Source organism: Myodes glareolus, chromosome 9, assembly GCF_982192425.1.
Source record: "Myodes glareolus chromosome 9, mMyoGla1.1, whole genome shotgun sequence".
NCBI lineage: Eukaryota > Metazoa > Chordata > Mammalia > Rodentia > Cricetidae > Myodes > Myodes glareolus.
This window is the reverse complement of record NC_142034.1, coordinates 32008903-32032968: the sequence shown is the minus strand read 5'-3', so window position 1 is coordinate 32032968 and position 24066 is coordinate 32008903. Positions and strand designations below refer to the sequence as shown.

General features: G+C 37.9%; 1 protein-coding gene across 5 annotated transcripts in view; it reads right to left on the bottom strand.

Moving 5' to 3' along the window:
- Stxbp4 (syntaxin binding protein 4) overlaps positions 1-24066 on the bottom strand; it is a 155101-nt gene that overhangs the window by 121850 nt on the left and 9185 nt on the right. For 3 of the 5 annotated variants that reach the window (XM_048446891.3, XM_085695647.2, XM_048446889.3), the window contains exons 2-7: positions 17693-17774; positions 16958-17085; positions 14859-14991; positions 6606-6712; positions 6229-6448; positions 5279-5357 (exon numbers count right to left, since the gene is read on the bottom strand). In XM_048446891.3, coding sequence (XP_048302848.3) covers positions 5279-5357; positions 6229-6448; positions 6606-6712; positions 14859-14991; positions 16958-17004 — 586 coding nt within the window. In that variant the 5' untranslated portion in view covers positions 17005-17085; positions 17693-17774. The remainder of the gene's footprint in view (positions 1-5278; positions 5358-6228; positions 6449-6605; positions 6713-14858; positions 14992-16957; positions 17086-17692; positions 17775-24066) is intronic. The other 2 variants (XM_048446892.3, XM_048446890.3) reach the window with 2 other exon arrangements.

Genomic DNA, 24066 nt, shown 5'->3' with positions numbered 1-24066 from the left:
GGAAGCTTTGTGGGACCTAGCTTGTGGAGGGGTCAGGAGGGTTATGTGTGCCTTTAATGGTTCATATTCACTTCTGAATCTGGCTTTCTCTGCAGCCTGGGACAGTAACCATGTGAGGAGCTTTGCCTCATGCCCCCACAGTCATGGGGTCTCTTAGCCATGCCTTTCCCACCGTAATGGACAGACTCTTCCCTATGAAACTGTGACACCAAATCATCTTGTCTTTTAGTTGCCTCTGTCAAGTATTTGGTCCACTAATGAGAAAACTAACTAATGCGAATACCAACTGACTAAAGGAGTCTAGAAGGTGATACTTAAGGATCTAATACGAAAAATCTATGCTGATGTACTTACATGCAGAGAAACCACAACATATGCAAGTTATCTGGAGACAATTTTGAGGGTTCCCTTCCCGGCACTGTGTAAAACCCCACCCAGTAAATCTTGCCTACTGCATTTATGCAGAAATGTAAACATGGATCTGAGTTAATGCTAATTCTATCCTAGAAAAAGTCTGCCAATGTTTTAATATTTTAATTTTATAAATGACTTACTTAAATACATTTCTTAATAACTACTTTCCTATTCCAAATTCAAGCAGATTTTTATAGGCATTGGTAGAAATCTCACTTTACTTACAATGGAAAGATCTGTGCTCTCATCAGAGCTGTCTCTTAGGGTCTGTGGCCCCTCACTTATCTGAGCTCTGTGCTTTTGTTCATGAGTTCTTCTGAAATTAAGATGGTTTTCTGCCTGTTTCCTTTAAGACGAGGATAATGCCTGATTTTTGAGAAGCTGAGGTGTCTTAATTGTTTTTTGCATAGTATGATGAGCTCGTTGCTGTAGCCTGGTTTTGGAGGTAGAAGGAAGGACATAAAATTGACTCAGCAGGAAGAAGTCCTCACTTTTGCTCAAAAACCATGCTATTGCTATGGAATGCTATCTGAGCTACATGTTAGCTTATGTTTCTGCAATATGATTAACAATAAAAATACTGCTGAAAATATACCATGTACCAATTACAATGCTAAGCACTTGACATGTGTGACTCTTAGTCTGTAACTTCCCCTTACGGCAACCATCTAAAGGTCACGGAGCTAAGAAATCAGGATCAAGGTTTAGGAACTCCCAGGCTGCTCCTGTTTTTCCCATACAACATGCAGTTCACTGGCTGTTTCTACTGATTGTATAGGAATTGCTTGCTCACTCTCTCCTTAGTCTACTTTGTAAATATCTTTACATTATTGTGTACAATACAAAATCCATATGCATGTATAAATCTATGAAGAAATACATGTACATTTGAATGTTTTTTTATTTGAGTAATGAGGACGTTAACCTCATTAATTATTTTACAGTAATATTAAGTAACTCACAAAGATCCTCAATCTCTCTGGAATGTCTGCTGTGCTGTGTTTATTGTTAACGAGGTAATGTTTAACAAACATACACTAAACAAATGGCTAAAGGGACTAATTAGCTTGGTCACTTTAAAAATTGGAAATTTATTACATACATGATACATAATTCACAATATATCAAAGAATAAAGTGACCTGACTTTCACCAAGGAGCAACTCTGACTGACCCAGCATCTTGGTTTATCTGCTTTATTCATCTATCTTCTTTCCACGTGAATTCTCAATTTAAAATAAAAACAGTGTATCAAGAGACTGAATGTTAATTACATGAAAGAAATACTAATTAATAGTATTTCCAGGAATCACTAAATCTTAGTAATTAAAAGGTATATATTTTTGGCTAAAAATTACTAACCCACTGGAAAATACTTCTCCCAATCAGAGGAAATATATGATGGATAGAGCATAAATCCCTGGGAATTCTGTCTCAAGATGACTGTTTTTCTTTTTTTGTGTGTTGGGGATTGAATACAAATGTTCATGCCTGGTGAACATGTGTTCTTCTACTAAACTATACAATTTGTCCATGTCCCAGTAGGTAATTAATCTAAACTAGTTCTCTTTATTTTGCAACTCTTAACAAAAATAGTGGTATTAAAAATTAATACATGTGATGTGGGAAGTCCTTTTGTATATGTGTTGTTTTATTGGTTAATGAATAAAGAATCTACTTGGGCCTATGACAGGGTAATAAGAGCAAGGTGGGAATTCCAAGCAGAGAAAGAGGGGAGAAAAGAAGGCAGAATGAGAGAGACGCCATATAGTTACCGAAGGAGACAGATGCTGGAACTTTACCCAGTAAGCCACAACCTTGTGACAATATACAGAATAACAGGAATAGGCTAATTTAAGATAAAAGAGTTTAAAAGCCTGAGCTAACAGGCTGAGCAGTGCTTTAATTAATATAGTTTCTGTGTGATTATTTGGGGTCTGGGCAGCTGGAAACTAAGGAGCCTTACAAATTGTTGCCCAACGTGGGGCAGCTACATCCACATAAAACCTAAGAGAACTTGAAAAGAAATTCTAGACACAAAAAACAGAGTTTAGCACAGCTTCTTAGAAGCCACAATTTTTTTTTTAAAGATTGGCTCTGTTTGCTGGCAGTGAGCAGGGGCCACCATGGCTCCTTTAAGAAAGGTCTTCCTAATTCAGCATTGGCAGCAAAGCCTACGTGGCTTCTTAGGGGAGGGCATCCTGGTTTGTGCTAATGGTACAAAAAACTCTGGCACTTTCAGGGGCCTACAACGTAAATGGGGTCTGTTAACAGCGTGTTACAAATAAATTAATAGTGACAGAGACCCACTGTGACCCTGTAGCTGGGGTGATTGCATGGCTCTCATAGGCAGTAAACATGCCTCTGCCATGTTGCACTAGGCAGAGCCAACAGGCAGGGTCTGTGGTATTGGTCTTAGTCATGCCCACTGTACAATTCAATGTCTCTCTAAGTACAGGGAGACATTGAATTGTACAGGCTGCGAAGCTAAACCAATATGTGTGTGTGTGTATGTATGTATATATATATATATATATATATATATATATATATATATAGTATCTTGACTAGAAAATTTGGGTCTACGAATGTGTAGCTTTGGAAAAGAGGTTCTGCTATTGTTTCCACAGAGAATGAAAACCTATGGATTTTTTTTTTCAGACTAATGTAGTTTGAGGGAACAAGATCCCCCAAAAGCCTCCATAAACCTCTAAAAATACTTTGCACAACAAAAACCGAAAAACTACTCCCAAATTCCCAAATACTGTTTATAAATGTTTGTTTACATTTAGAGAGGAATATGATATAGAGATAAATATTTTGCATTGGTATGGATCTTGGTTTATTGATAAAAATTTATGGTCAATTTTGTTATATGTATATTTCTGCTCTTGATTAAGGTATTGTATTTGTGCAGCTCATTTAAAAATGTGATGCCTAATTAAAAAGTACAGGTGAATAGATAGTCATCCTTAATATGTTAAAACCTTAATGTTAGTTAGGTTTTCTAGATGAACAGAGATTATTTCAGATAGATAGGTATTCTTCAAATCTTTCAAAGACTTACAGAATAAGGCATTTAAAATGTTTTAAGAACTTAGAACTTTCCATGACAATGAGACACATCTATATCTGACAGTACCAATAACTTCCAACTCATAAGTTTGAAGCCATTTGAAGTTTATTAGCCATTTGGGCAAGAAACTGCTCTTTCCTGGACTGCTTGATGGTATGTTGTATAAACTGGACATGCAGAACCCACAGAAAAATGACTGCTCTACTTGACAAAACAAGGTGAGACAGTCCTTCTGGGTTCCTGCTTCATGAAAGAGTCTGCCAGACATTCTGCAGGAGACAGAAAAAAATGACTGACAAACTGCCAATACAGGTGGAACTGTCTTTAAAATTTCCTGCTTCATAAAAAAGTCTGCCAGATACTATGGGCCTGTAGGTTGAATATAGATGCCCTGAAATTACAGAAGGACTTTGGGTGACTATCCAGGTAGTAAGATGTCTCTGTCAATTTTAGAGTTTTGCAAGTTGCTTACAATGTACTTCCTGTTAAGTAATATTTTAACCTCCTGGGTCTTTGATAGAGTTAAAGAATAAATAGTTATAATTATAGCTTTCCTTGCTTATGATAAAAGATAAAATAAATATAAATATTGTAACTGTATTTGTAATTCTTACTTAATACCTGTTTTTATATGTAATTTTACTATGTTAAATTAAAACCTTTCTATTTGGACAGAAAAGAAATGGTGTGGGAAGTTCTTCTGTATATGTGCTGTTTTTATTGGTTAATGAATAAAGAAGCTGCTTGGGCCTATGGCAGAGTAGAAGAGAGCCAGGCAGGAATTACAAGCAGAGAAAGGAAGGCAGAGTCAGAGGGATGCTATGTAGTTGTTGAAGAAAACAGACTCCGGAACTTTACCCAGTAAGCCACAACCTTGTGTTGCTACACAGAATATAGGAATGGGCAAATTTAAGATGTAAGAGTTAGTCACAAAAAACCTGAGCTAATAGGCTAAACAGTATTTTAATTAACATAGTTTCTGTGTGATTGTTTTGAGTCTGAGCAGCCAGGAAACAAACAAGCAGTCTCCACCTTACATACATGTGGGTTGCACTTTGAATTATAATTTAGCAACATGTATCTATCCTTTCAGTTATATTAAACATAGTTAAGAAATTGTCCTCTTTAATTTTAAGAGATAATTTTGGAGGAAGAATTAATCTTCTTGATATTTGAGACAATAAGATCTTTATGGTTTAATAAAAATCCTTTTCTATGTGCAGCTTAGACAATTTTCATTTTATTTTATTTTTAAAAGATCACCAAGTCACTTTAGGGTGATTCAAAACAATATCAAAGTCAGTATTGCTGACCTTTCTAATTTATATCCACACAGTATCTTCCAAAACAAACAAACACAAAAAACAAGCATTTTTTCTTCAGTTCTGTCCCATCTATATTGAGTTTTCAATGGTGCAGTGTTATATCTCATGAATACTTCAGTAAAGGGCAATAAATTGCATCTTGGCTATAGAAGCCTTTCATTATTTAATTATAACAATCTAACTATTGCTACTTTACAGACATTTATTATAATGTACTTCATAAAATGTATTAATTATTATAATACACTTCTAAAAATTTCAACTCTATGTTCAAATAAATTTCCAGCGAAAGCAAAAATTTAACAGGAAGCACCAAATGATACATTCATTTTGCTCTTTTATTCATTGAAGGAAGAAAAGCATACTATATCCTTCTTTAAAGTCCATTGAAAGTCATACTATGAATTCATCATTGAGAAAGGAGAATTGAAGAACAAAATTACAGGAATTAAATGGGAATTTACCTGAACTGGATGCATCTGTAGGGCTGTTATCCAAAGAAGTAATTGGAGTATGTTCTGTTTTATTGTATCCATGTTTTGTCTGTGAAAGAAAATGAGGGAGATGATTTTTCATTTTCTAAAGTAGGTCAAAAACCAAACTAGATGCTCATGCTAACATTAATAGGTTTAAAGAGATCAAAGCAATATTACAAAAAGTATGAAGCTCCTAATATTTGGTATGTTTATCTTCAAAGAAAGCATTTCAAAGTTGAAAGTAATAATGGTTTTGTCTCTACAGTGTCTAAGATAACAGAACAGAATGCCATGTCCCCTGCCTCTCAAAAGATGCAGTCTAAGGGCTCACAGGAACCAGGGTCTCAGATCACCATCTACCTTGAGCAAAACTTAGCCTATTGACTGAAAGTATACCCGTTTCTTGTTTAATTTTACTCTGAATACAAATTTAAAGAATCTAAAGTCTACTTTAGAATTGTGATTTAATAGGAGAATGTATGTAGCACATTGAAAGCAATTATATTAATTTGGATATATAAATTCTCTATGTCATACAAATCAAATAAGTAAGGTGAACTATTTCATAGGACACACATGTGAGGGTGAGAGGAACACTATAGACAGGATAGTCCAGATCAACCTCAGTCCGTAAGGACTGAACACACACAAACACACAAACATCCCCCCACACACCGAGCACCTATATGCAGTTAGGCAGAAGTGCTATCTAGTTGTATGTTGATATTTTCTTATTAATTATTTTAAAGAAAGGATACATTGTCTTAAAAATCTATATTTTTGCATCATAAGAACCTAAAAAGGAAAAAAGTCTTTCAAGGAAATACTAACTTATTAATAAGCATTATTAATAAAATTATAATTCTATGTTGATTAAATCAACATAAAAAAACATAAACGGTTGATGAAATGAATATTAAGCTGGAGTTTAAGAGTACCTGAATTTCTTTAAACGAAGGTAAAATGGGGTTCTGAGTCTTGGGAGTGGATGAAGTCTTTGGAACTAGTGCTTCAGGAGGAGGGGAAAGAAGATTAAATGCTGAGGTTTGAGGTCCACAGTCTTCTGAAGCTTGTAATGGGGATGGACAGCAAACATTTGCTGGATGGTCACCATAAGATTTTTGTCTGATAAATGCTATCTGCCAAGGAGATTCTGACCTACGATGAAAAGAAATCACTTTGTGGATATGCAACAAACGCAATCAAGCAAATTCAAAGGTACTAGTAGAGTAAAAAACCTTTACAGTATTCTCAATCACCACCTTTCGATGTATATGCTAAGTGACTCATCCTGTCATATGGACAGAGCTGTTACCTCAACTTGGCTCTGGTAATTATGCTTTTTGCTTCTTCAAATGATACACCAATCATAGATTCCTTGTTTACTGAGACAAGTTGATCTCCTGGTTTCAAACGTCCATCCTAAAAAGAAAAGTCAAAGATAAAATCATGAAAAAAGAATAAAGTCATTTTAATAAAATTAATGTAGCAAAAGTAATTAATTTTTATGAATAATGTCATAAAGAGTAAAAAATTAGAGACCTCCAATAGCAAAATGTTTTACTAATGCCTGGTTAAGAAATATATATAAATAAAATTGTGTGGTTTACTCATGCAGTGAATACCCTCATGCTAACGCATCTGCTTACTGTAGGAAACAGGCCTGTATTCCAGGAAAAGACACTTGTTTTCAAAGCTCAGCACTATGAGTCTGATAAGATTCTGACTGATAAAGTGAGCCAGCACTCACTGCACATTAAATATTTCAGAACAGGACACTCACCTCTCCTAGAATGAACATCTTTCCTCTGGTTAATGAAGATGTGAAGATACATGTACATACAATATGTACCTACGTACATACCTACACACACACAGACGCACACACATACATATATGCACATAATACAAACATGCATGCATATTCATTCACACACACATACAAAATGTCCATACAAGCACAAATACACTGATATTTAAAAAATGAAGTTAAGAAACCTAACTATATTGATACTATCCAAATCTCAGTTAATAATTGAGCATCATTTTTACTAGACTTGCTAGTCCTCCTGTGGCCAGGCTATGCATATAGCACATCATGCTGATTTAACTGGCTGTCTCCGTTAAGCCCTAGCCCTGTGCATAGCTACCTCAAGTACGTAAGTCCCGGCATTATCAATTTACAAGATTGATGTGGTTGCTGGGCCAGCATCTCAGTCACTTGATTTTTTTGTTTGTTTGTGTGTGTGTGTGTATGTTGTTCTGTTTTCCTTTCTTTTAGTTCAACTGAGAAGGAAAGTTCTGTTATTTAACAGATTCTAAGGCAGTTCTCTTTATTCATTAGTACAAACACAGAAAGTATTATTTCCAGTACTACAGGAAAAAAAGGATTAAATTCTGAGTATCCTCCAAAGTCTTGTTTGCTAGAAGACTGGTTCATGGCTTGGCGTTACTGGAAGCAGCTGAGACTTTGGGAGGTGGGTGACTGGGTGGATCTGGAAGCACCGAGGACAACCCCCAAAGAGGATTATGAGACGCTGGTTTCTTCTCTTTGGTTTCCTGGACCTGAGATGAGCATTGTCACGCTGTCACATCCTGCCAGAATGTGTTGTCTTATGCCAACAGCAATGGGCCAATCAAGCCGGGACTGAGCCATGTGAGTGTATGAATCCAAACAGACCATCAGTTGACTAAATCGGGGATCTAGTGTAGTAATGGGAGGCTGACTAACACCCAAGGTTTAAAAAGGTCGGTTTTTACTTTGATAGCGTTGGAATAATCTCTACAAATTCAAGATCCTTGACTGAAAATCTAACCTGAGCTAGTAGCGTGCTCAGCCACAGCTGGGCCATTCCCCTCATCGACAGCTCAGGGACACTGCTGAAGATGAGGCAGAAATGTTCTAAGAACCAGCAGTCAGAGAGAATTGGAGGGAAACAGTGTCCAAGGGACATGACGAGACCACCACATCCTTGAACTCACAGCGAATGTGGCTGCCTGCACAAGTCCCGTAACACAAATGGCCAAGCTGGTCGGCAGGCCAGCACTAACCTCACACCTGAGAGGGGACAGCGTGGAGGTTAGCACTCAGATAGATCTCAGTTTGAATGTGAGCTCTGCAATTACTAGCTAGATCTTCGTTAACAATGAGAAAAGGGGATGGGAGAGCACATACTTTCGCCAGGAACCAGAAACTAAACTACAGACATCTGGAGCTGATTCCTATGTTAATGTCTGTTATAGAAAAGCACTGTTGGGATACAGAGGAAAAAAGCTTAAAAAAAAAAAAAAAAGCCCAGATGCGCAAAAGGGATTAGGCTGACCTGCAGCCTCCTGCACTCTCTTCTCAAGCTATACAGATCCCAAACCTGTATGTGTTAAAGGAACATTTTGCAGAACATACTGGAAGAAGGCCTCTGGTCACAGGTTTCTAGTATGTATACATATTTCCATGTTTGAACATGTCTTTGCAGCAGTTAGTGCTTGTTTTGCCTCTGACAGTAAGGTATCAGCTGATCAAATGAATTTCTGAACCTGTTTAAAAGTCAGAGCATGTGAATAACAAAGCCAGTTTTGTAAAAGTCTGACATCCTAAGCAAGTGGATTCTGCTCCAGGCAGACTACATGCATTATATGTACAGATACGACTTGAGGGAATGCCAAAGTCTCTACCACTCACAGGTTATGGAGCAGCTGCACCACGTGGCAGGCAATGCCAGGCATGTCTGAATACTGAACTTCACTTTGAACATTCTCTCATTTGACGGTAATGTACATGTCAAAATAATAATGTGCTCCTGGTCACTTCAGTTCCTCTGTTGTAAATAGCCGTGATTGTTCATTTCAATTATGATCATATTATAAAGTTTTTAAATAACATATTATTGCATTATCAGAAACCATCTACTGAGCATGATTCTGACAGAACTAATTCATTATTCAGAAAGGAAATGTTGCTTCTGTGAGTCTTTGGGTTTCTTCCCCAAGCTGCAAACTAGATGTAGCCTTCTTTGAACTCCAGTGACTACTGTAAACATAAGAAAGTTGCTTAATGTCTCTGAAACTCCCTACTCCTTTTCCTAGCAAAAAAGTTGGTGCAAGTACCTACAATACAAGCTTAGTGTAAGAATCAAAGAATCCAGGCAAAACACTTTGTAGGTGGTAAACAAGGTAAGGCGAATCTGTCCCACGTTTGCTATGGTTCATCTGCAGGAGTTCAGTTATGCTGCTCTTGAGACAGAGCACACAGTTAGGAACAACTTGAAAGCCCTTAACTTCCCAAGCCTGTTGGAAACTAACTACCGTTTTCCGGCTTCTCCTCACACCTGTCTCAGCGGAAGTTCCTCCTCCTCTTCTCAGAGTACGCTCCTCACACCAGCTGTCCTCTTCATAGTTCTGTGATTTTACACATGGCCACTTTCATCAAGAATGCTCCCATCTGCTCCATTTCTCCACAGGATGAACCCTCTCACCTCACAGGCAAGCAAATACCATTTTTCCTGAACAAAAGTCACATCTACTTACTTCTGTCATAGCACCTACTTTATACTGACTATCCTACTTCATTTACTTCCACCTTCCCAAATTATAGTATATTAATATTAATAGAGCTCTCAGATGAGTCTCACTTATCCCTTGGTTGACCAGACCCTGCTACCACGCGGTTCCCTAGCACAGTGCAAAGGAATCTGATCAGTCAACAGTAAGCTAATGAGGTCTGGGAACTAGTTGGAGGAAGTTAATGTGGTTATATAACAGCAGCAAAGAGTGAACCATCCTGGCTGCTGCTTCCTCGCTGTTACCAATGGGATGGTGTCTGTCTTCCTCAAGCCTTTCTTTCCTGTGTATCCTGAGGCTTTGGGCAGAGGTCAGTCATGGGCTCAGCATATCCTCCAAGCATCTCCTCCTCTAAAATAAAAGATGGTCTTCCAGGCTTTGTGAGTCATGACTAACTGGAGGCGCCTATGTCAATGGGACCTTTGTCTTTAATTACAAGGTTGACAAAAATTCCTCAATTTATCAAAGCTAAGATGGCAATAACTCCAAGGGACTTTCTTTCTTTATGGAGAGAGAAAGAATATTGACTGCCAAGTACACCATGGCACTGTTGTGAGAGGCAGTGCAAATTCAGAGCTAGGAGAGTAAATATACCCGAACAGGCAACAGGCATACTGCAGAGCTACATATATGTATATCATGTATAGAGTTTATCTATGTATGTTAAACAGTCTTACGATCAGCTAGATGAAATATGAAATGTTACTTCATATTTGCAGAAGCTTTCTCCTTTATCTTATTATAAATGAAAGAAAGAAAACATTTGAAAATTTCAAAATTATTATCCTTCATCTGATAACTGGGCCAAAAAGGAGACACACAGCCAGAAATGTGACAGAGTGATTATGGCAACATCCATTCATTAATATCTGAGTGAATCACACCGAGGAAGGTACTGTAAAGAAGTCAGACGGCAGTACTTGTCATTAGCTAGGCGGTGGTTCGGCCTAGTAAGATAATCAAGGAGACTGATGGTTCATTACAACCTGAGTTAGGTGACATGAAACATGGGAACAAGAGCTAGACACACACACAGGAATGATAAAACCTGGCCTTATCTGCAGGTGCACTGGAGGACAGGAAACAAATCCTCTGCCAAGTGTTCTTTAAACCGGTATCTGGAACAGTACAACAGGAAGGAGGTGCTGTTCCCAGCTTAACGGAACAATATACCTACATAGAGATAAGGAAGGGTTGGCTCTCCCAGAAACAGGGAATACAAGCTTGTAAGTGCAGAGATGGAGAAAGAGAGCTGAAGGCAGAAGGGGGTCTACACAGAGGCCTGTAGGTTACTAATACCAGTTAAGGGAGTTTGGTGGGAAGGGACATAGGCAAGGTGCATTAAGAGCAGATAAAGCAACTGAAAATGCCAATAAAAACCAATGCCAGACTAAAGCGAGAGATTGTTCAGTCAAAAGACTGCCTGTTATGCAAGCAGAAGAACCCCAGTACAGACCCCCAGCACCCACAGAGAAAATGCATGCAATTCCAGTGCTGGGAAGGGAGAGAGAAGCGGATGCTCAGAGCCAGCTGGCTAGCCAGTCTAACTTTATCAACCAGTTCTAGGGTTGGTAAGAGACCCGTCTCAAAAGTTAACATAAAGAGTAACAGATAAAGACATTGGCGTTGAAAGCTAACCTCCACTTTCATGTATACATACATGTGCCTGTACACACACACCACACAGACACACACAGAGGGAGAAGGAGAGGGAGGGAATGAATGACTAATAGGCTCGAGAAAGAGCAAAAAGGTCAATAGTATGTGCTAAAATAAAATGAAATGCAGTGTTATGATAAGCAAAGAAGGAAATGATTGGGAAAGAGTTTTGAAAAGTGATTGAGAAGAGGCTATTACTTGGGAAGAAATGAGAAGAAAGTTTGAGGTAAGTATCATGGCTTGTGCCATTGTACCTCAGAAATGTTGGTTCTGAGACACATCTAGGACAGCTAAGTGAAGATTTTCATCAGGAAATTAGAAAGCTGAACATAAAGATAAAGGGAGTGTTGAGTCAACAGGTTCAGGAATGTTCTTTGAGTGCTCTAAACTACCAGGGACTAGTTAGGGTTTGGAAAGGACTTTCAGATTCTCATATCTCCTTATTCAGAACCTGGTGCATTTCTTCTCAGTGTACAGGCTGCCTAGAGCTCTTAGAGAACTCTGCTACAGAAGATCTGATGCCCTCTTTTGGCATCCATAAGTACTGTATATATATGATAAACACACAGAAAAACGTGTATGTGTGTGTGCGTGCGCACATGCACACACACACAGAATTTTTAAAAATTATAGCCTAGTTAAAGCATACATGAAATTCAGAAAATAATTAACAATTGATCAGTCTGGCATTCTAGTACAGAAAACTTTGCAGCCTATGTTTCTATGAATATAACCACCATGTAGAAACTCTGTACAGATTAAAATTGTATTTTTATGTTAGAGCTAGTGTAATAACAGCTAGTCAGGAAGCTAAGAGAAGAGGGTGGCTCAAGTTCTACCCGGACTCCTCCACTTTCATGTACATATACATGTACCTGTACACACACACACACACACACACACACCCCACACAGACAGACACACACACACAAGAGGGAGAGGGAGAGAAAATGAGGGAGAGAATGACTAATAGGCCCAAGAAAGGGCAAAAAGATCAATAGTATGTGCTAAAATAAATTAAAATACAGTGCTATAATATGTCCAAGGCCACCCTGGGCAACTTTGTAAAACCTTGTGTCAAAAATAAAAGAATAGCAAGAGTGATAGGACACTTGCTTAAAATAAAATCGAGATCACTAGAAGCATATTATCAATAAAATAATTGAGTAAATATGCATTATTTTGTATTTGCATATAGCATTCTGAAGGAAATATTTACAAAATAAATATAAAGACCGGAGAATTAGTTATTCTTCTATACTTTTCTCTAATTGGTTTTCTTCTTTTGCATTTGACCTGAACATTAATAACTTCATGCTGCTCTCTAGTGGTAAACGAAGAAAACAAGCCATTAGGCTTTCCTACAGCCTGGTCTCTCAACTGAGTCTTTCTCTCTCAGATTACTACAGCTGTTTGTGACAAGCTGACATACAACAAGCCAGCACAGAGATGCCTTCTGAAAGTTTTGTCTTCTAGAACACCTCAACCAACAAGAAAAGGTATATATCATGAGCATAATTCTTAATCTGCTATATTTACAGCAGGAAAAAAGCCACTTAAAATTACTATGTTCAATTTAATAGTCTGATTTAAAGTATTTATGGAAATGAAAGGGCATAAATTTTATCAGGCATCTTGAACTATTATTGCACCTTACCCAAAGTATCTTAGTTAGAAGGGCAGGGTGGTCGTTAACATGAACGTTTGAGAAGTTGCCTTAAGAGGATTGGCATGAGTTGGAGGATGTTTGGGTTATGCAGTGAGTTCCAGGTCAGCCAGATCTAAAACAAAGTCTCTGTCTCAAACAGGCAAGCAAGTAAACAACTTAAACTATACCAAATGCCTCAAGTCTCCCGTTCTCCCCACCCGCATCTCTAAGCTTTTAAACTGTACTGAGAGAGAATCTCTTAATTCTTGCCAAAAAGACTATTGGGGAGAGGGGGTTTGAATTTGTTTAACTTTAACATTAACCTATGCTATCTGTCTAATGATCTAATTTGAATAGCTTAAATATAGATCTTTATAATACCTTAACCTTGCATAACTTAGAATTTAGAAGGTATATTGGAAAGACGCTTATTGTGCTGAAACACCATACCCAAAAGCAGCCTGGGCAAAAGAGAAAAACATTTATTTCACTTACACTTCCAGACAACAGTCCATCACTGAGGGAACTCAGGGCAGGAACTCAAGCAGAGCAGGAAGCTGGAGGCAGGAACTGATGCAGAGGCAATGGTGGAATGTTTCTGACCTGGTTTGTTCCTTATGGCTTGCTCAGCCAGAACCACTAGCCATGATAGGCTGGATCTTTATGTATCAATCACTAATTAAGAAAATGCCCTAGCTTTCCTACAGCCTGGTCTCTCAACTGAGTCTTTCTCTCTCAGATTACTACAGCTGTTTGTGACAAGCTGACATACAACAAGCCAGCACAGAGATGCCTTCTGAAATGAACAAACCTGAAACAGCTCAATCATCTCTCTCTCTCTCTCTCTCTCTCTCTCTCTCTCTCTCTCTCTCTCTCTCTCTCTCTCTCTCATCCTTCGTGAGGAAATAAAATCCAATAGAAAAGACAAACTGTTTGCTCTGTAAGAGTCTACAGTGAGAGAAGGGTAAAAGTGAAATTATTTATTTAAGAAAATCCTGAAAGAACAAATTTAAGAATAAACATAGAAGATCCTTAATCAAGATATCTAGGTTGACATAAACAAAACCTCAAAGGGGTAACAATGCCAAAAGCATGGCAGTTTGTAACTAAGTTGCTGGAGTTTTGTTTAAAATCTGGCCATGACTTTCTTAGGCACCAGACAAAGAAATGGATGGTCTATCATATCCATGTGATTAAGGAAAAAAGGCTACCCACTATCTGCACTTACTTCTAGATCTAGTTTCTCATACCCATGTTGAATCTAGTCTCTTGTGGACAAATAATAAGGTCAACGAGCGAGTCAATGAGAATTACTGCAAATCAGGAAATGAGAAGTTTGCTGCTTCGTTTCCTTTTGCAATTAGGAGGGCAATCAGATGCAGCTCAAGGTCAGGTGACCAAAGTGATCCAAAGTCAGCAAGCACATAGGCAACATGTCTTCAGATACAACTTCTCTGAACTCTGCTTTGGTGATGATTTGAACAGCGTGCAATTATAAGCAATGAACCTTTAGTTAGTGTCTGACATGTTCATTACTTGCTTCCTGGAGAATTTATTTATAAGTTAGGCAAAAGTCCTTGAGGGTAAAGGTCCCCTTGTATCTTTTATTGAGGACATTCAACTCATATAAAAAGTTTTCCTGAAGGAAGAAAACAAAACTTACCACTGGTGCATTTCTGTCATTATTGATTGTTTTATGTTTACCTTGTAACAGTCGCCTCCAGGAATGACTTCCTGAATATACACCAACGGGCCTTCATTCCTGTTAATTCCGCCTAGGATCTTTAAACCCAGGCCTGTTTCCTTAGTAACTGTAATCACTTGAAAGGCAGGATCCCTAGGATAAAATGTATTAGCACTTACAGGTTAGACTAGAGGTCTGTACATAGTTTTCTTTCAGCTATTTGTTAGATCAAATTGTTAGAGGTATATATCCCAAAATAGGTCATGCCTACTAGCAATGACATTTGAAGAATATCATAGAAAAAAAGTCAAATGAATTTATATCAGTATTCTCAATCCTCACATCAAACAATTAGTGACAGCAATATACCTATTTCTTAGGAATATAAGAAAAGCAATTGTTAAATGTTGCCTAATTAAATTCCAGGATTTACTAAAAAGGGCCTGAGATTTGGTTTTTTTTTTAAATCTGTTTATAAGATTGGTTCTAAAACCAAATGTTTTAATGTATCAGGTAAACAACTTCATGTTTATACATACTTAGAGCAAAATAAACTTACTTCCACGTAAATCTCAAAAAAATTATCCTTTTAATTTAGGAAGAAGATTTATTGTTACAAAGCACTTGCTTCAGTTGTAATTTCTGCTGCACATGAGAAATGCCACCAAAAAAAAACTGTCAAAAGAATTCTACAAAAGGTAGGTATGCCAACCAGTTGTATTTCTGAGCAAGTGGGTCAAACAAAACTTAAGCAAAGTTAGAAACAAAGCTGGGCTTCATGCTTCTACACTGCTTACTGAGACCTGGGATAAGAGGTATGAACAAAAATGTTAATACATTTAGTATTTGTAAAACCTTTGTTCTAGCTGTTTACACACACACACACACACACACACACACACACATTTTCATCTTAGACTATTTTGAAGAATGGAATATAAAAATACATACATACATATGTCTATATCTACTTTTGTATGTATGCATGTCTATGCATTTGATTATGCAAAAAGGAGAACGAAAAACAACTGAAAGAATAACAATGATTATCTATAGAAGGCTGAGGGCACAGGACAGTACAAGTTTGAGGAGACCTTCCCTGCTTGAACCTTGTAAAATATATGTTATCTGTTTATAAAATATTTACCAGCTTCTTTGGTTGCTGTCCACAAACCACTTGGTAAGGAGCCTTTAGACAAGCCATCGTTATCTTTCCTACTTGAATTTGGCCTTTCCTATTGGATTACTTTGGTATCCACAGGATACTAACAAAATCAAATGTGAGGAAGACAGATATTTGCAAAACACTTATGCTGCCTGCTAGGAACCATTCTGCTACTGTTTGACAAGGCCCAAGTTAGCCTACTGAAGGATGAAAGATCAGATGGAAGGAGGAGAATTCAGTCACCCAGTCTTTGAGTTGAGCTGACAGACATTGTTATGCCATCTATTGCCCACCAGAACTTCTTAGCCAGCCCACAGAATTATAAGGAAAAAAGTAATGCTTATTATTTTCAGACATTTGGGGATGGTTAGTCAGCAAAGGCTAAACTTAGATAATTTCAAAAGAATGAAACCAGATTTAAAAAACAAAAAAACCCACAATCTGTACCAGGAATTTTAATGAGCATGCAGGGTTTACTTTGTATGTTGATTTACACTTTACTGTGGTTTGAAGGGGTCCCCCAAAGGCCTGTGCTAAAAGGCTTGAAGTGCTCTACTAAGAAGTTACTGGTGGTATCTTCAAGAGACAAGGCCTAGTTCCAGGGCTCTAGATTCTGGGAGGAATGGCCTGAGAGTGACACTAAGATCTACTATTTGGCCACTCTGTAGTGAAGAGACCAGCGGGTACATGATGTGGCTGTGTCTCCACAGGCTCAGAGAAGAGAAGTGAACACATGCCGAAAACTGAGCCAAGAGTCCTTCAGGTTTCAAAGAGGACTATCTCAGGTGTTATGACCACGTGATGGAAGACCCACTAGCACACACCAAAGCCCCAGTAATTAACATGTTATTTTACTCACAGCTCAGCACTGCTTCCCAAGGCCACACAGCCACAAAACATAACTTAAGAGTGTATACATTTCAAAACATATTAAATCACATTTAAAAAAATTACTTTTCAAGTAGGCTGGATGATCCTGCAGCAGATGTATATTTATTCATGCTTTCACCACAGTTGTCTTGGATTTAACAGCTGTGTAAAGGAAGAACTTGAAGAGTCTAAATATTCTTCTTTTCTTCAGACTGGAATAACAGAAAATAATTTTTCAAGTCTTAGAACATTTCAATGTAGTTCCAATGTTACATAAAGACATTATACATGCAGGACTGAAGAGACGACTCAGCTATTAAGAGCACTGCCTGCTCTTCCAAAGGTTCTGAGTTCAAATCCCTGCACCCACATGGTGGCTCACAACCACCTGTAATGAGATCTTGTGCCCTCTTCTGGCCTGCAGGCAGACATGCAGGAAGAACACTGTATAAATAATAAATAAATCTTAAAAGACATTATATAAGTGTGGCAATAAACAACATAGTCCCATATAATTTTATTGCTATATTTATCATGGGCTATGATATTTTAGTCATTGATGGTAACATCTGAACTACCAAGACAGCTCTCTATACAGATAGACGGACTGATCCCAACATTGCTACGAACGTATTAAATACATATGTTCTTTAGTACAGGTGACGAACACAGTGATGTCTTCATCAGTGATTACGATTTCCGTGAGTGATAAGCTTAAAATGCAAAAGACTGGAAAGTGTCTCCTGTAAGCACAAGGCTATGGAGCTCAGAAAAATAATTACACAATATAGCTGAAGAAAACAGAAATCCCAATCTCACCAATTCCCCTGAGGGTCTTCTTGCAGATTCTATATAACTGCAGCTCATATTACTCCACTTTACATGTTTCTTAAGCACTTTCCTATGAAAAGGAAAAAGACATGGTTTTAATGTCTTATATAACTCCACAGTGAATAATACAGAGTTGCTTAATTAAAATAAACTACATTCAGGCAGAGATTCACTATATGTGTATGAAAAATGCGAGCGAGGCCAAGGAACTTCCCTTCAACACCAGGAATGCACACTACATGTAATCCTTTAACTCTCACTTAAGAGTACTCCTGAGATGGAGAGAAGAGACATTCAAAGGATAAAGTATCATTTTCAACCAAAAGCAGGTCTTTCTTAAAATTTCTTTTTAACTGTGACATGGTGCAATTGATTGAAAACAGCCAATACTTTAGGGTTGAAAACCACATCTGGATCCTTTTGTACAATCCTCTTAACTAAAGAACTGAGCAAGGCGATTCAAATGTATGGTGCTTCCCCACATCGACGCATAGTGCTTGCTTCCTCAGTTAGAAGTTGGGCTTTGGAGCCTACAGAAAAGATCTTGGCACTCATTTCCCCGGTCTCCAATTGATGTTTCCGGGTTTCACTAAGTCCGTTGAATACAACAGGCCTCTTGATAGCAGTGATGTTTCCGTCAGAGTACTCACAGGGAGTGGAAACTTACCAAACTGTTCCCTTTCTCTTAAGTTTGGTGTAAGTCAATCACAGAGTCAGAGAACTAAAACCAAGGGGTTTATCCTACCTTTTCCCCAACCATTGTATATAGGAGAAATAACCTCTTCTCTGTAAAAACCGATGGAGCCCTGGACAAAGGAACCAACAATCCATCTTTTGGGACCTTAGCAAAGATACTCCCTGGGCGTTAACAACATAGCTACAATGTAGGACATTCCAGCACCTACAGTAGCAAGTGGGACAGTGGAGGCATTCAGGTCATGAGTGCTCACAGAAATGATGCCATCAAGCCACTGCACTGCCATCAACAAAACTCCAGCGGTAAGTTTCCCCCTAGGAAAGCAGAGATGAGACTTGAAGACAGAGCTTGGATTGATACTGACTCGGAGTCTGGAGCTACTGTGCCATAGAGAGCTCAATTCTAAGAGTGTTTGCACGGACTTTTCAGACTGCTTTAATAATGGAGCACAGGGCAGCCATAGCCCTTAAAAGAAATGTTCAGATATAAAATAGGAGTGGCTACTGTTTATTGACACCATGTGTCAAAGATTATATTTATTTTATTGTATATCACAGAAAATGTAAGTTGAAAAATCAAGAATTACAATATTGCCATGTGCTAGTGACATGGCCTCAAAAGTCAATTAGTTTTTTGGCATTATCTCATACTAATGTAGAAATAGCAACACTAGTACAAAGGATGATGTGAAAAAAGGAAGGAGGGAAGGAAGGTGGAAAGGAAGAAAGAATGGAAGGAAGGAAGGAAAGAAGGAGCAGGGGAGGAAGAAGGAAGAAGGAAGAAAGGAGAAGGAAGGAAGGAAAGAGGAAGGAAGGAGAAGGGGAGGAAGAAAGGAAGGAAGGAAGGAAGGAAGGAAGGAAGGAAGGAAGGAAGGAAGGAAAGAAAGAAGCCCCAGCAGATTTCCAGTGGTTACTAAAGTGACTAAGATCCCCATCTAGTGGCAGTTTGTCCTCATAAAACAGAGGTCCTCAAGCCTCCCTGGAACACACCCAGAAGTAAGTATGTATTAATGCTAGTCTCTATACTGGATTTCACGTAATGCCAAATGCCAAAATTGGAGTTTTAAACAAAATTCTATTTTAATGTATTAGAATTTAAGTGACCAAATTATTTCACTCACTTAAACATGCTGAGCAGTGCACTAGCTGGTTACAGATAACAAGGAGCAAAAACTAGCTTTAGAGACAAACAGACGGCGGGAGGTGTGGGAGTGCTGACAGTGGTGTTCACAAGGGGGCTGAGGAAGTGTGGAGGAAGTGTGCCTATCCCAGAATCAGCACTGATGTTTCTGTGTTTTGTCATCACTAACCATCAGGAGAGCCTGGGCCACTGTAGGTTTCTAAACCTGAAGCCTCTCAAGGCAAACATTTTTTTTGTATGTGTACACAAAATTTACAGAGAAACTATAGGACTTATCTATTATCGCAGGCCAGAGGCCAAGTGTAAGTTAAACTATTTTTTCTAGCATTAAAACTCAAGCCTTTTCTATTCCAGCATGCTATGAAATAAACTTACGTGAAAAACACCATGCTAAGCCCTCCCCAAATTGGATGCATGTTAATGGCAGTAACACATTATCTCATTCCATGAAGAGTACGGAAACTTGCATAATAGCACGAGTTTAATCTTACCCATCAAAACAATGTGTGTGTGTGTGTGTGTTACTTGTTAACAGCTCCGCAACTGTGGATGCACACGTACACATGTATATGGTGCCTCTAATTGGAGGTCAATGTCCGGTGTCTTTCCTTTCCCGCTTTCTCCCTTTAATTTTTTTTTTCTGAGACAGCATATCTCAGTGAATCTGGAATTCACCAATTCCGGCTAGCTGGCCAGTGAGCTGTAAGGCTGTGATAATAAGAGTGAACGGCCACCCCAAGCTTTTTACATAAATTCTGGGGATCCAAACTCAGGCCTTCCTGCTTGCATGGTAGGCATTTTACTGACGAAGCTATCTCTCCACCAAATCCAAGATTTTTCTTTAAAGTTATTTTTTATCTAAGCCCCCTCTCCCATGTTCATTTCCTACCTCCGTGTTTTATTCATGCATGTGTGGTGTAAGTGTGTTTGTGTGGACATGTGCATTTGTTAGCGTGCAGGCAAGCACCTGCAGAGAGGCTTACATCAGGTGTCCTCCTTACTCATTCCCCTTCTTAGATTTTGAGGCAGAGTCTCCCACAGAACCTGACGATCATTGGTCTGATAGAGAGAAATGCCTCTCTAGCTCCTCAACATGGGGATGAAAAAAGGATGCCATCACACCAGGCTTTTTATGTGGGTACTGGAGCTTACCAACCGAGCCATCATTCCATTTGTGTACCCCTGGTTCTTTTATACAAGCTTGCAAACCTTTTAACCAATAGAGGTTTTAGCAATGTTACACACATACTTAGACATACAAGCATGACACATAAGTACCCACCACTTTGACAGAGTGATACAGAAGTAAACATTTTTTTCTTTTACTAAAAATATAAGCACTCATGAAATATACTGCTTCTCTAACTTGCTGAGTCAGAAGAGAGACAAGACTAGGTCAGCAAAAATAGAAACTGGAAAACTACAGAATAGCATTTTCTTTAATAAGATGAATTCATTTCAGATCTCATTTCAATCTCTTCTCTTACAACTTAATTAAACTATAAATAATCAGAAATCTTATTAGATAAAAAATCTGACCATCATGTATATAATCTTTGATTAAGACTTGGTAATTTGTAATCTCAACAATTTTTAAAATGAGATATTTTACTGTATCAAATGCACAAAAAAGTAAAATAGGTAGGTATAAAATAAATCAGAAATGATAGTAAATATTAACAGGATGAAATTACAAGGCATGTCATAAATAAACTGATACAAATTTCAACTACCCCCAATAATGTCTGCTATTCTAAATGTCACCAACATGATTAATTCCTACAGTTTTTGAAGTCTTAATGAAAATTGTATCTTAAGGAAGCCAAAGACTTTTTTTAAAAAAAAAACTGCTTATTTAGCCATTTTCTATATTTTTTTCTGTTCAATATCCCCCCCCCCCATCAGCACTAAAACTGCAAACACAGTTTTCTCTCTTTGTTTTTGGTTGTGGACATTTTATGTAAACACATGTAGCTATATCCACTCGTCTTTGACGATTTCTGTATTTCAGTGAAATAGAAACTCCTTTCCCACTCCGAGGTAAATAAATCAGTTCCACGTATTTTCTTTTGAGACTTTATGACTTCATTTACAAGTCCTTGATAACTGCCTGAAGATGGAGGTAGAGGACTGCCCCAATCCTGGCTTTTCTCCCTGGAAGATCATCCCCATGTCTGACCACACTTACAAGCTGTTCATCACCTCTGATTTGAGAAGCAACCTTTAGAACAATTCTTGTATTTGCATCAATTCTTGCCATTTTCATTTCATTTCTTTAATTAGACTATTTATTCATGCACTAAAATTAATTAATTACAATCAATAGGCTTTATAATATGTTCTTACATCTTATAAAACCAATTCTCCCTTTATATTTTATTTAGTCAACTTTTTATAATTGTTTGGGTTTTTATATGTATATATTAATTTCAAATTTTCTTTAATTAAAAAATGAAGCAATGGTATGTTAGAAAATTATATTATAAATTGAGAAAGTATTAGTACCTATTTTTATGATGTTATTCTGAATCAAAGAACTTGCTATATCTCTTGCTTATATCTTCTTTTGTGAATTCCTACCAGGGTTCTAAAGTTATCTTCATATCAATCTTGTAAACTATAAGTTAGCTTTTCAACACTTTTTTTCTTAAAACTTTTTTTCCAAAACCATTTTGTGGGACAAGCATGAGTGTTGTGGAATATTACTTTGTGTTCCATTTGTTTATGCTGTGGAATATTTGTTTAATGATGCAAAGATGGATTGAATTCTTTTATGTCGCATTTGTTCAACTCTGTGAAGCTGTGTTATTTTGCCTGTCTAAAACACCTGATTGGTCTAATAAAGAGCTGAATGATCAATAGTGAGGCAGAAGAAAGAATAGGCGGGGCTAACAGGCAGAGAGAATAAATATAAGGAGAAATCTGGAAAAAGAAGAACAAAGAGAAAGAGAACAAGGAGAGGAGGATGCTAGAGGGCAGCCACAGAACCAGTTACAGAGTAAAAGGACAGGAAGATATACAGAAACGGAGAAGGGTAAAAGCTGAGAGGCAAAAGGTAGGAAAAATTAAGTTAAGAAAAGCTAGTAAGAAACAAGCCAAGCTAACGCCAGGCATTCATAAGAAACAACAAGTCTTGTATGTGATTATTTGGGAGCTGGGAAGCAGGTACCCCAAGAGTAAAAACAACTAACAACACATAAGGACCTGAGTTCTATTCCCAGCACCCCTGTAAAAGGTTGAGTGCCCTTGGAATCCCTGTCCTGGGAACTGAGAAGGGAGGGCCACCAAGGCTTACTGGCCAGCAAGTATAGCAAACTTATGACCTCAGTGTTAGTAAGAGATGCCTCAAAGATAGGGTGGAGAGTGATAGAGGACACCTGATTGCAACTCCCAGCCCTGCAACAACCCATACAGACACTTAAGTATGCTCGCTCACACATGTACACACCTGAATACACACACTGGCACTCACACACCAACTACTCTGTAAATGACAAAAAAGTTTAACTGTAGTATCTTCTAGAAAATAATTTCTCTTGAACTCCAAGCTCTGTAAACAATTAGATGTCTTAAATGAAAAAAGTAACTAGCAAGCCAACGCACAGCAACATAAGTGTATACATGTGCATGTGTGCATGTACACACACCCTTTTGTTGTAAACTGCCCATCTGCAACATGTTGATTCATATACAAGTGCATCCTAACACCTCAGCACACATGTGCATACAGACTCTCCTTATCATAAACCACTGGACTTCTTTCTGTCGTCATTTCAAATATTAAAATAATACATCTCGAATACTCATGAGAGCTTTTACAAGCACAGTCTAATACCTACCCTTCCTTGACAGTGTGCTCCTATATTCATTTCAAAGCATTTTATAAACTGTGAGGTCAAGAAACCCCAATGTCTTTGTAACCATTTGCTCTCAGTAAAAAGATCACTAGAAGAAAAAGGAAGGACAAAGTATGATACCCAGTCAAGGAGAGATTTGTTGGTTTAATAGCAAGACTCCAAAATCTAATAATGATGATAATAATAGTAACCCATAAGCCCCCTAAGAAAGCTTCTTTTCAGAGACTTCTGGCCATATAATAGGTCTCTGAAGATGCATTTCACTATTCCAATCAACACAGAGGGGACTGTTAGTTTTCACTGAGTGGAAGGGCTTATCTTGTATAGTTAGAGGAGTAGAAAGGTGCTCAATGAGGCTCTCCCTAAGGGAGGGGACTGCTCCACTTTCCAAGAATATAGGGGTGAAATTTTACTAGGACTGGGGTGTTTGCATGCTATATAAAGTAACTAGTTTCTGGGTAGCACAGTAAGGAAATATAGGATACAACATGATCTGCTCACAAAAGATGTAGCTAATTAGTCATATATATTAGTCATATATCTCTTTTTAAAAAGAGGTTTATAAACACTCTTTGAAATAAGAATTTAACGCATTAGTAAGTGATTATGCACAATAGAATGGAGCATCAGTGGGCACTGCTACCTATCTGTGACACCAGCACAGGGAG